The 14,275-nt window shown below is 36.0% G+C and overlaps 1 protein-coding gene across 6 annotated transcripts in view; it reads left to right on the top strand.

The window, feature by feature from the left end:
- Positions 1 to 14,275, top strand: part of FER (FER tyrosine kinase) — a 477,424-nt gene that overhangs the window by 222,728 nt on the left and 240,421 nt on the right. For all 6 annotated transcript variants that reach the window (XM_032625918.1, XM_032625922.1, XM_032625921.1 and 3 more), the window contains one exon: positions 328 to 420. In XM_032625918.1, coding sequence (XP_032481809.1) covers positions 328 to 420 — 93 coding nt within the window. The remainder of the gene's footprint in view (positions 1 to 327; positions 421 to 14,275) is intronic.

The following is a 14,275-nucleotide window of genomic DNA, read 5'->3' as shown; positions in this document are numbered from 1 at the left end:
TCTTCTTTTTTTCCTCTGAGTGCTAATATTTGGTTTTCTCTGTGTTTCCTTAGCATTTCTTGTTTTCTCTCATCTCATGAATTTCTATTTCTTTCTTATTTTTCCCCAAGTCATGACATTTATTGAGGGACCAGGAAAATAAAATGCTATAGAGTTCATATGCGTTTGGTTATTTTTCATTCTTAATGTTAGGAAGCTTACATTTTATTTACTTGGAAGACAGAGTGGATGGACATAAGCTGTGGATAAATACTGAAATACCTAGCATAACTGTGTATATACTGGATAGTTTACTGCTGCTGACGGCTTCTTTCTTAATCTCTCCAGGAAAGGAAGGAGAGGCTATCCAAATTTGAGTCTATTCGTCATTCAATTGCTGGAATCATTAGGTCTCCAAAGTCTGCACTGGGCTCTTCAACAGTAAGTAGGATGAACTCTCTATGCTACTGAAAATAGTCATTGTCTACCTTCTTTCTGATATACCAATGAATATAATATGTAAACTTGTATTTATGAATGGAAAGGTAAGTACACAATTTAACTTTTTGTGAGCATATGAGTCTGTGTATATATGTGTATATTAAAACCCCTAGTAACAGTGATGTAGGCAGGAAAGAAACTTGTATTGTAGATTTTCTGTACTACATATAAGTAGTTACAGGGAGTATTTTATGTACTTTGGGGATTTATTAGAAGAAAAATATAAACAAGTTTCTTTTACAGTGAAACATGTTTTTATAATAGGGATTATTGTATATGTATTTTTAAAATGTATCAGTTTATATGTGTGTTCATATCTTTAAGAACATTTTAATTAGATAATTGAAGTCCGTTTGAAATTTGGGCTAGGCACATCGCAGTAATGCATAAAATATTAATTATCCCTAGTAATAGCAGCTATAGGCAAGCAAGATAAAAAGATAAAAAATATTCTTATCTCATTTATATATAAAATTATAAAGTATTTTTCTTACTTCATGACCTATAAAACTAAATTATCAAACTTTTTATTCTAGCCATGCCTCATTCACAGTAGAGCTTTCTAATAGTATTTTATTGAATGATGGTTAAAACAATATTCAGTACAAATTAATTACATGCTTTTCCACCCATCTTGTGAAGTTTCTACAGAATAATATCTTAATATCATTTCTTATTCTTTAAAAGTTCAGCTAAGACAATGTGACCTCCTCTTATTTAGAAAAAACAAGTGTTTCCTAACCTTAGATTAGTTAAATGTCCATTCACATTTTGGATTTATTTGTTCTAATTCCTTTTTAATATAAAACACATGTTCCCATATTTATTCCACTCAGGCAACAATCTTTTATGTACAATTGTGGCAAAGCGTCAAGTATTTTAATTAACAAAAAAGCAGGAAATTATATTTTTGTGTAAAAGAGATAGATTTTAACCTGTGATGCTGCCATTGTCACTTCTAATATGCTGAAGTGTTCTATGGGAGTAGAACTAATGCAGACCATCTCATATGGCATTAAATAGCAAGTGAAAATAAAAATAATTATGGGCAAGAGCTACATGATAGAGTAAGTCTCTTTCAAATCTTATCTCCTACTTTTGTTTTCTTAAATTTACAACTTTACAGATAAATACTAGTTCATAGGACTTGTTTTGTTATGATTTGACAGTCAAAATAAAGTATAGGAGACTTGATTAAGAGTTTATAAGAAGTTTCAGAGACTCTATGAAGAGAGTCTTTTGATAACTTTTATTAGAAGAAAAAAGAAAAACAGGTCTAAAAAAGGAAATATTTAAAAACAGTTTTTTAAAAAACAAATGTAGTTCTTGAGAAGAAATGTTCAGATACCTCAGTGAACCGTTTATAAAATTATTTAACATTAAAATGAGTCAGTGAAACACAGGACATAATTAAGTTGTAATTAACTCACCTTTATTTCACTCAGGTCAGAGGTCTTTGTGCCAGCACCTAATAGCTGATTTGTGAAAGGTGTCCCCCACCATTTTTTCTTCCTGTGTGCTGTTAGAGATCAAGCTTCACTTGAGTAAAATGTCTGAAATACTTGAGAGCCAAGGCTCATTATAAACTCAAGGTTTCCTTTAGTTTTATTCTTAGATGGAAATGTAGGAGAGTGGAATTTAGAGCTTAAAAAATTTAGCTAATGACAGAAAAATAAGAATTCTATGGGAATGGGGTACCATTTCCCATGTTTGTTTTTTTCCCTACATTACTTTGAAGTTCATTGTTATGGAAGTTCAGCTTTTGGCTCTAGACAGAGCCAGTTTTGATAAATCAGGGTTGATCTGAGGACGAGAGAGTTTTTCTCTTTCAAGACATACTAATTTACATCTAAAATAAAAAAAATCCTATTTGTTCATTAAGATGAAGTTGTATAGGGTTGGCACTCCTAAAAGTGTGTCAGGTATAGTATGTACAATCTTCATAATTAATTGGTATAAACCATAACTTTTTGAATATCTGAACATATTTGCATATTGTTTTCTCCACTTAAAAGTAATATTATTATAAGTAATTTTACTTAATAAAATTCTTAAGTAATTTTACTGAAGAATAAAATTACTTTATTCTTCAGTAAAATTACTAAATTGACAGTGATTGAGATAGGTTAAAATTTGGTGTTTACAAACTGCTTTTACCTGAAATGAAGTGCCTTTCCTACAAAACATGTGCCTCATTCAGATATACATTTTTAATAAATTTATGAACATCTTTGAAGCTATGAAATGCCCATTTCATTTAAGAATATGTCCCCTCTGTTAATTGAGAATTCTAGGGAACGGTCACTTCTCCTCCAGTTGATCACATTTTTATCTTCATGATTAAGGCAATCATTATCTCCATCAGTTAAATGCCCTTTGATATTGCCTGATTTATTCAGAAATTTCATGAACTAAAAAGATTGAGATAGTCTGTAGTTTATGATGTGTGGTACACTATGAATAAAGGTACAGAACTATTACTGTGGTGTTAGATATCCTATTTATTTGAAGAAGATTTTCCCCTCGACTACAGAGGTAACTGAGGTTTTAAGTCACTGCGAATGTGAAGGTTTCAGGTATTAAGTATGATAATCTAAGATGGATAAAATCTAGAGGCTCCTTAATTGTAATTTAAAATTTTTTTTCTGACATAATTTAGTATTTTTTGGAGTATTCTAGTTTGGTAAAGGTAACATAGAGGAAGGAAAATTTTTAATTGCTATAAATGATTTTTTTCTTCATAAAAAACATTTTTTAAAAACCCTGCAAAATGGCAGACTTACGCCTATTTAAATTATTTTATTGTGATATACTTCACGCAACACAAAAATCAGCATTTCAAAGTGTACACACAGTGGTTTTAGTATATTCATTATGTTGTGCAACCATCAACACTATAGAATTCCTGAACCTTTCAATCTCCGCAATAAGCAACTGCATTTCTGTTGGCAATTAGTTTTAATTCCCCCCCTTTTCAATTTTCTGGTAATCACTCATCTATTTTTTCATCCCTATGGATTTGCCTATTCTGGACATTTCACATAAAAAGAGTCACACAATATGTGACCTTTTTTGTCTAGTTTCTTTCAACTTAGTGTAATGTTTTCAAGGTTCATCCATGTTGTAGCATGTATCAATACTTCATTCCTTTTTATGACTGAATAATCCCTTGTATGGGTTTATCATATATAGTTTATCCATTCATCAGCTGATGGACATTTGGGTTGTTCCATCTTTGGCTATTATGAATAATGCTGCAATGAACATTCACATGCAAGTTTTTAAGTGAATGTATGTTTTCAGTTCTTTCAGTTATATACCGAGGAATTGCTGGGTTGTGTGGTAATACTATGTTTAGGTTTTTGAGGAACTGCCAAACTGTTTTCCACAGTGGTTGCAACATTTTGCATTCCCACCAGCAATGTATATAATGCATGAGTTTTCCAATTTCTCTACAGTCTCAACACTTGTTATTTTTTCATTTTTTAAAAATTGTAGGCATCCTAGTAAATATGAAGTGGTATCTCATTGTAGTTTTATTTACATTTTCCTGATGACTAATGATGTTGAGCATCTTTTAATGTGATTATTGGTCACTTGCATATGTTCTTCACAGATATTACTGTTCATATCCTTTGCACACGTTTTAATTGGTGGTATTTTTCATTGTTGAGTTATGAGTTCTTTATATATTCAGGATACAAGCCCCTTTTCAGATATATAACTTGAAAAAAATTTTTCTCATTTTGTGAATTGTCTTTTCATTTTCTTGGTAATGTTCTTTGACACACAAAAGTTTTAAATTTTGCCAAAGTCCAATTTATCTAATTTTCTTTCATTTCACATGCTTTTGGTGTTGTATCTAAAAAACCATTGACTAATGCAAGGTCATGCCAGTTTTCACCTGTGTTTCCTTCTATAGTTTTATAGTTTTAGCTTTTACATGTAGGTCTTTGATCCATTACAAGTTAATAGCTGTGTATGGTGTGAGGTAGACATCCAAATTCATTTTTTTTCTGTGTGGAAGCATGTTTAATTTAAAATCTTAAAAAAGCAGCAACTATGAAATCACTGTTTCTTTACTCAAATAAACATACAAAAATTGGAACTAGAGAGCATAATTTTAGATAAAATAAAACAATTAATTGCATTATACATAGGGAAATGAATTAATCACGATAATATTTCCATTGAACTTATCATAGCTACTTATTTTACCATTCTTTTTACAGTGTGACTAAAATGTAGAGCTATCTGTGAAGACAGTCTAATGGAACACTTTGATCAACAGTGTTGCTAGAAGGAAGAATGTTAGATAATTAGCTTTAGATGAATCTGGCTTTAACTGAATACAGTATCTGATGTCAGCTCCAAGCATGTTTTCTTTTTTTTCCACTGTACTAAAAGAGTTAAATAACCTATCCATAGTACCTCCACGTACTGAGGTCTGCTCCACAGCCAGCATCTTTCCATGCTTCAGGAGGTTATAAATTTGCATTGAGGACTATTTCTCCTAGACTGCTTCTGAAGTCAAGGACAGAGGTGTTAGACAGGATTCATAGTATAATCTGAAAGCCTACTGGCAATCAAGAGGGTCCATTTCCATTGAAAATCTTTCAAACCACAATATATTTGATGAGATCTGTTCTAGTCATGTCAAGAATACTGCCCTTTCTCCAGAGCCATTGCTTTACTGCAGAATTTTTGTTATAAGTGGCTGAGCAAACAGTTTGTTCCATCTTACAGCCCCTTGTGAGTACTAGTTGTTCACTGATCTGTGGAGTACAAAACACCCTTATAATAGTAGCACTCTTTGAAAAATGTTCTTTAAAACCAGAATAAAGCACATTTTGCTCCAGATAATTGTTCTTTACATGTCAGAAGAATTATTATTCTTTTGTCTCTTTAAAATTAATATTTTTCTGGATTCTGTTGACATATAGTTTATTTTAATTTTTGAATTACTTTGCATTTGAATTTAGAAAATAAAAATACTGAAAAATAAAGATGTGCATCCATTATATATAATAATATAGTAAATAAGATTTGTTTATTTGCTTCTATTTAGAAAATTAGCAAACTATCATTTAGCTGTGTTTAAGTTGTATATCAGTTATCATGTTGGTATTGTAACACTTGGCTTCCACCATTGGCATAGGGCAATATAGTTATTTTCATTCATAACATAATAAATTGCTTTTTTTTTTAGTGTTTTCCTTTGTGTCTAGCAGAACAACCTTGTACTTCTTCTGACAAGACGTGTTGTTAAGTTCAGCTTAAATATTATGTATTTTAAACCTTGGCTGTCTCCCTTTATTCTGAAGGTCTTAGTATTTATTTATTTATTTATTTAGCCCAGACACTCAGATGTAGAAAAATGAGAAACAAGAGAAAATAAAAATTAAATTTCTTACATCATATCACTGACATAAATACACTGAATTCTCCAATATAGTTAGCCATGTTTAGGAAAACTAAATATTATTCTCAGAGTTGCAAGTTTTGAATCACTAGTATTATCATACATAATTTTTCAAGAAGAGCTTATCAGGATTTATTTTCTTTAATTTCATTATATAGAGAGTAAATCTGTACTTTTATGTGTTTGCTCAAATGCTTAAAACAAATAACCCACATCATGTCAGAATGATGCTATATTCTATATACGCAATCCCAACTTGATGATAAATGTTTAAATTTACTGAGCTATGATTTCATACTGACTCATTAGAATGATCTGGTAATAGTTTTAGTTGAGATGTGTAGTATAACATTGACACTGAATAGTTAATGGACTAAAATGTTATTGTTGATACTGTGGCACATTTTATATGTAATATTGCATGAAATTAAGGTAAGGATATTTGATACAGAAAAAATAAAGCTGTAGAAAAAATTGCAGTGATATGGGATGAGGGAGAATGAATCAAAGTCACAAGCACAATTGGAAAAAGTAAATGGATAAAAAAGATAAAGAAAAAAGAATGATTACTAATAAAGAGAAGATGAGTAAGGGAACTAAAGCAGGGGAAAAAAAGAGCAAAGTGAGGGGAAATCAGAAGGTAGTGGAGGAAGCAGAAGTGTGAGACCAAAAATGAATGACTTTTAAGAAAATATATTTTGCTAGAGATAGTGTCTCTTGTTAGAGATCCGAGAAGGTGCGTAAAAAGGCAATCGGGAGTGGGGGGGGAGACCTTCAAGATGGCGAAAGAGTAAGATGCGGAGATCACCTTCCTCCCCACAAATACATCAGAAATACATCTACATGTGGAACAACTCCTACAGAATACCTACTGAACGCTAGCAGAAGACCTCAGACGTCCCAAAAGGCAAGAAAGACCCTAGGTACCTGGGTAGGGCAAAAGAAAAAAGAAGAAACAAAGACAAAAGAATATGGATGGGACCTGCACCAATGGGAGGGAGCTGTGAAGGAGGAAAAGTTTCCACACACTAAGAAGCCCCTTCATTGGCAGAGACTGTGGGGGGTGGAGGGGGGAAGCTTCAGAGCCACGGAGGAGAGCCAGCAACAGGGGTGTGGAGGGCAAAAGGGAGAGATTCCTGCACAGAGGATTGGTGCCAACCAGCACTCACCAGCCCAAGAAGCTTGTCTGCTCACCCACCGGGGCCGGGGGTTGCTGGGAGCTGAAGCTCGGATCCCAGGGAGAGGACTGGGGTTGGCTGCGTGAACACAGCCTGAAGGGGGCTAGTTCACCACAACTAGCTGGGAGGGAGTCCGGGAAAAAGTCTGGAGCTGCCGAAGAGGCAAGAGACCATTGTTTCTGGGTGCTCCAGGAGAGGGGATTCAGAGCACAGCATAAACGAGCTCCAGAGACTGGCTTGAGCCGTGGCTATCAGTGTGGACCCCAGAGATGGGCATGAAATGCTAAGGCTGCTGCTGTAGCCAACAAGAAGCCTGTGTGCAAGCACAGGTCACTATCCACACCTCCCCTATTGGGAGGTTATGCAGCCCGCCACTGCCAGGGTCCCGTGATCCAGGGACAATTTCCCTGGGAGAATGCACAGCACGCCTCAGGCTGGTGCAACATCACGCTGGCCTCTGCCGCCACAGGCTCGCCCTGCACTCCGTACCCTTCCCTCCTCCCGGCCTTACTGAGCCAGAGCCCTCGAATCAGCTGCTGCTTTAACCCCGTCCTGTCTGAGCGAAGAACAGATGCCCTTAGGTGACCTGCACACAGAGGCGGGGCCAAATCCAAAGCTGAACCCCAGGAGCTGTGCGAACAAAGAAGAGAAAGGGAAATCTCTCCCAGCAGGCTCAGGAGCAGCAGAATAAATCTCCACAATCAACTTGATGAACCCTGCACCTGTGGAATACCTGAGTGGACAAGAAATCAGCCCAAAATTGAGGCAGTGGACTTTGGGAGCAACAATATATATATATTTTTTTCCTTTTTCTCTTTTTGTGAGTGTGTATGTGTATGCTTCTGTGTGTGATGTTGTCTGTATAGCTTTGCTTTTACCATTTGTCGTAGGGTTCTGTCAGTTCTTTGTTTTTCTTCTTTTTTGAATCACTTTTTAATTTTTTTATTTTTAATATTTGCTATTTTAATAACTATATTTTATTTTATTCTATCTTCCTTTCTTTTTTTCTCTCTTTTCTTCTGAGCCGTGTGGCTGACAGGATCTTGGTGCTCTGGCCAGGTGTCAGGCCTCTGCCTCTGAGGTGGGAGAGACAAATTCAGGACATTGGTCCCCCAGAGACCTCCCAGCTCCACGTAATATCAGATGGCAAAAGCTCTCCCAGAGATCTCCATCTCAATGCTAAGACCCAGCTCCACTCAACGACCAGCAAGCTACAGTGCTGGACACGCTATGCCAAACAACTAGCAAGACAGGAGCACAACCCCACCCATTAGCAGAGAGGCTGCCTAAAATCATAGTAAGGTCACAGACACCCCAAAAATACACCACTGGATGTGGACCTGCCCACCAGAAAGACAAGATCCAGCCTCATCCACCAGAACACAGGCACTAGTCCCCTCCACCAGGAAGCCTACACAACCCACTGAACCAAACTTAGCTGCTGGGGGCCAATAGCAAAAACAACAGGAAGTATGAACCTACAGCCTGCAAAAAGGAGATCCCAAACACAGTAAGTTAAGCAAAATGAGAAGACAGAGAAACACATGACAGATGAAGGAGCAAGGTAAAAACCCACCAGACGAAACAAATGAAGAGGAAATAGGCAGTCTACCTAAAAAGAATTCAGAGTAATGATAGTAAAGATGATCCAAAATCTTGGAAATAGAATGGAGAAAATACAAGAAACGTTCAATAAGGACCGATAAGAACTAAAGAGCAAACAATGATGAACAACACAATAAATGAAATTAAAAATTCTCTAGAAGGGATCAATCAATGGTTAAGTGACCTGGGAGATAAAATAGTGGAAATAACTACTGCAGAGCAGAATAAAGAAAAAAGAATGAAAAGAATTGAGGACAGTCTCAGAGACCTCTGGGACAACATTAAACCCACCAACATTTGAATTATAGGGGTTCCAGAAAAAGAATAGGAAAAGAAAGGGATTGAGAAAATATTTGAAGAGATTATAGTTGAAAACTTCCCTAATATGGGAAAGGAAATAGTTAATCAAGTCCAGGAAGCACAGAGAGTCCCATACAGGATAAATCCAAGGAGAAACACACCAAGACACATATTAATCAAACTTTCAGAAATTAAATACAAAGAAAAAATATTAAAAGCAGCAAGGGAAAAACAACAACATACACGGGAATCCCCATAAGGTTAACAGCTGATCTTCCAGCAGAAACTCTGCAAGCCAGAAGGAAGTGGCAGGACATATTTAAAGTGATGAAACGGAAGAACCTACAACCAAGATTGCTCTAGCCAGCAAGGATCTCATTCAGATTTGATGGGGAAATTAAAACCTTTACAGACAAGCAAAAGCTGAGAGAGTTCAGCACCACCAAACCAGCTTTACAACAAATGCTAAAGAAACTTCTCTAGGCAGGAAACACAAGAGAAGGAAAAGACCTACAATAACAAACCCCAAACAATTAAGAAAATACTAATAGAAACATACATATCAATAATTACCTGTAATGTAAATGGATTAAGTGCTCCAACCAAAAGGCATAGACTGGCTGAATGGATACAAAAACAAGACCTGTATGTATGCTGTCTACAGGAGACCCACTTTAGACCTAGTGACACGTACAGACTGAAAGTGAGGAGCTGGAAGAAGATATTCCATGCAAATGGAAATCAAAAGAAAGCTGGAGTAGTGATTCTCATATCAGACAAAATAGATTTTAAAATAAAGACTATTAGAAGAGACAAAGAAAGACACTACATAATAATCAAGGGATCAGTCCAAGAAGAAGATATAACAATTGTAAATATTTATGCACCCAACATAGGAGCACCTCAATACATAAGGCAAATGCTAACAGCCATATAAGGGGAAATCAGCAGTAACACAATCATAGTAGAGCACTTTAACACCCCACTTTCACCAATGGACAGATTATCTAAAATGAAAATAAATAAGGAAACACAAGCTTTAAATGACACATTAGATAAGATGGACTTAATTGACATTTATAGGACATTCCATCCAAAAACAACAGAATACACTTTCTTCTCAAGTGCTCATGGTACTTTCTCCAGGATAGATCATATCTTGGGTCACAAATCAAGCCTTGGTAAATTTGAGAAAATTGTAATCATATGAAGTATCTTTTCCGACCACAACGCTATCAGACTAAATATTGATTACAGGAAAAAATCTGTAAAAAATACAAACACATGGAGGCTAAACAATATACTACTTAATAACCAAGAGATCACTGAAGAAACCAAAGAGGAAATCAAAAAATACCTAGAAACAAATGACAGTGAAAACATGACGACCCAAAACCTATGGGATACAGCAAACGCAGTTCTAAGAGGGAAGTTTATAGCAATACAGCCCTACCTCAAGAAACAAGAAACATTTCCAATAAACAACCTAACCTTACACTTAAAGCAATTAGAGAAAGAAGAACAAAAAACCCCCAAAGTTAGCCGAAGGAAAGAAATCATAAAGATCAGATCAGATATAAATGAAAAAGGAAATGAAGGAAATAATAGCAAAGATCAATAAAACTAAAAGCTGGTCGTTTGAGAAGATGAACAAAATTGATAATCCATTAGCCAGACTCATGAAGAAAAAAAAGGAGAAGACTCAAATCAGTAGAATTAGAAATGAAAAAGGAGAAGTAACAACTGACACTGCAGAAATAAAAAGGATCATGGGAGGTTACTACAAGCAACTATATGCCAATAAAATGGACAACCTGGAAGAAATGGACACATTATTAGAAGAACACAGCCTTCCAAGACAAAACCAGGAAGAAAAAGAAAATATAAACAGACCAATCACAAGCACTGAAATTGAGACTGTGCTTAAAAATCTTCTAATAAACAAAAGCCCAGAACCAGATGGCTTCCCAGGCGAATTCTATCAAACACTTAGAGAAGAGCTAACACCTATCCTTCTCAAACTCTTCCAAAATATAGCAGAGGGAGGAACACTCCCAAATTCATTCTATGAGGTCACCATCACCCTGATACCAAAACCAGACAAAGGTGTCACAAAGAAAGAAACTAGAGGCCAATATCACTGGTGAACATAGATGCAAAAATCCTCAACAAAATACTAGCAAACAGAATCCAACAGCACAGTAAAAGGATCATACACCATGATCAAGTGGGGTTTATCCCAGGAATGCAAGGATTCTTCAATATACGCAAATCAATCAACGTGATACACCATGTTAACAAATTGAAGGAGAAAAAACTTATGATCATCTCAATAGATGCAGAGAAAGCTTTCAACAAAATTCAACACCCATTTATGATAAAAAGCCCTGCAGAAAGTAGGCATAGAGGGAACTTTCCTCAACATAGTAAAGGCCATATATGACAAACACACAGCCATCATCGTTCTCAATGGTGAAAAAGTTAAACCATTGCCACTCATATCAGGAGCAAGACAAGGTTGCCCACTCTCAGCCCCAGTATTCAACAGACTTTTGGACGTTTTAGCAACAGCAATCAGAGAAAAAAAGAGAAATAAAAGGCATCCACATCAGAAAAGAAGAAGTAAAGCTATCACTGTTTGCTGATGACATGATACTATACATAGAGAATCCTAAAGATGCAACCAGAAAACTACTAGAGCTAATCAATGAATTTCGTAAAGTAGCAGGATACAAAATTAATGCACAGAAATCTCTGGCATTCCTATACAATAATGATGAAAAATCTGAAAGTGAAATCAAGAAAACACTCCTATTCACCATTGCAACAAAAAGAATAAAAAACCTAGGAATAAACCTACCTAAGGAGACAAAAGACCTGTATGCAGAAAATTATAAGACACTGATGAAAGAAATTAAAGATGATAAAAACAGATGGAGAGATATACCATGCTCTTGGATTGGAAGAATCAACATTGTGAAAATGACTCTACTACCCAAAGCAATCTACAGATTCAATGCAATCCCTATCAAAGTACCAATGGCATTTTTCACAGAACTAGAACAAAAAATTGCCCAATTTGTATGGAAACACAAAAGACCCTGAATAGCCAAATCAATCTTGAGAAAGAAAAATGGAGCTGGAGGAATCAGGCTCCCTGACTTCAGACTATATTACAAAGCTGCAGTTATCAAGACAGTATGGTACTGGCACAAAAACAGAAATATAGATCATTGGAATAGGATAGTAAGCCCAGAGATAAACCCATGCACATATGGTCACCTTATCTTTGATAAAGGAGGCAAGAATATACAGTGGAGAAAAGACAGCCTCTTCAATAAGTTGTGCTGGGTAAACTGGACAGCTACATGTAAAAGAATGAAATTAGAACACTCCCTAACACCATACGCAAAAATAAGCTCAAAATGGATTAAAGACCTAAATGTAAGGCCAGACACTATCAAACTTTAGAGGAAAACATAGGCAGAACACTCTATGACATAGATCACAGCAATATCCTTTTTGACCCACCTCCTAGAGAAATGGAAATAAAAACAAAAATAAACAAGTGAGACCTAATGAAACTTAAAAGGTTTTGCACAGCAAAGGAAACCATAAACAAGAGGAAAAAGACAACCCTTAGAATGGGAGAAAATATTTGCAAATGAAGCAACTGACAAAGGATTAATCTCCAAAATTTACAAGCAGCTCATGCAACTCAATATCAAAAAAACAAACAACCCAATCCAAAAATGGGCAGAAGACCTAAATAGACATTTCTCCAAAGAAGATATACAGATTGCCAACAAACACATGAAAGAATTCTCAATATCTTTAATCCTTAGAGAAATGCAAATCAAAACTACAATGAGGTATCACCTCACACCAGTTAGAATGGCCATCATCAAAAAATGTACAAACAATGAATGCTGGAAAGGGTGTGGAGAAAAGGGAACCCTCTTTCACTGTTGGTGGGAATGTAAATTGATACACCCACTATGCAGAACAGTATCGAGGTTCCTTAAAATAGTAAAAATAGAACTACCATCTGACCCAGTAATCCCATTACTGGGCATATACCCTGAGAAAACCATAATTCAAATAGAGTCATGTACCACAATGTTCATTGCAGCTCTATTTACAATAGCCAGGACATGGAAGCAACTTAAGTTTCCATTGACAGATGAATGGATAAAGGAGATGTGGCAGGTATATATAATGGAATATTACTCAGCTATAAAAAGAAACGAAATTGAGTTATTTGTAGTGAGGTGGATGGACCTAGAGTCTGTCATACAGAGTGAAGTAAGTCAGAAAGAGAAAAACAAATACCGTATGCTAACACATATATATGGAATCTGAAAGAAAAAAATGTTTCTGAAGAATCTAGAGGGAGGACAGGAATAAAGATGCAGACGTAAAGAATGGCCTTGTGGGGCTTCCCTGGTGGCGCAGTGGTTGGGAGTCCGCCTGCCGATGCAGGGGACACGGGTTCGTGCCCCGGTCTGGGAAGATCCCACATGCCGCGGAGCGGCTGCGCCCGTGAGCCATGGCCGCAGAGCCTGCGCGTCCGGAGCCTGCGCTCCGCAACGGGAGAGGCCACAGCAGTGAGCGGCCCGCGTACCGGGAAAAAAAAAAAAAAAGAATGGCCTTGTGGACTGGGTAGGGGGAACAGTAAGCTGGGACAAAGTGAGCGAGTGTCATGGGCTTATATATACTTTGAAATGTAAAATAGATAGCTAGTGGGAAGCAGCCACATAGCACAGGGAGATCAGCTCGGTGCTTTGTGACCACCTAGAGGGGTGGGAAAGGGAGGGTGGGAGGGAGATGCAAGAGTGAGGAGATATGGGGATATATGTATATGTATAGCTGATTCACTTTGTTATAAAGCAGAAACTAACACACCATTGTAAAGCAATTCTACTCCAATAAAGATGTTATTAAAAAAAAATAGGCAGTCAGGGAAATAGAAAGCAGTGGAAGTAAGGTAATATTCGAGTTTGGCCTAGGTGTTTATCTTTTTAAATAAAGTTTTGGGAAGAATTGTGTAAGAATGTGAATTTTTTCAGCATGTAATTCTGCCTAGTTATTATGATAGACCATAGTTATATTATTAGCTAAAGACTGAACAAACTCAAATTTTCAAAAAGTACAAAAAATTGTTAATTAAGAAATTTGCACATAAGAATTTTGTTGCTTCATAGTGGAAAGTGAACATTAGGTAAAGTATATTTATAATAAAAATAACTAAGCTATCAGTGTATGAAAACAGTGATCAGTTCTACTTTAT

This window comes from Phocoena sinus, chromosome 3, assembly GCF_008692025.1.
Source record: "Phocoena sinus isolate mPhoSin1 chromosome 3, mPhoSin1.pri, whole genome shotgun sequence".
Classification (NCBI taxonomy): domain Eukaryota; kingdom Metazoa; phylum Chordata; class Mammalia; order Artiodactyla; family Phocoenidae; genus Phocoena; species Phocoena sinus.
This window is presented reverse-complemented; position numbering and strand designations above follow the sequence as displayed.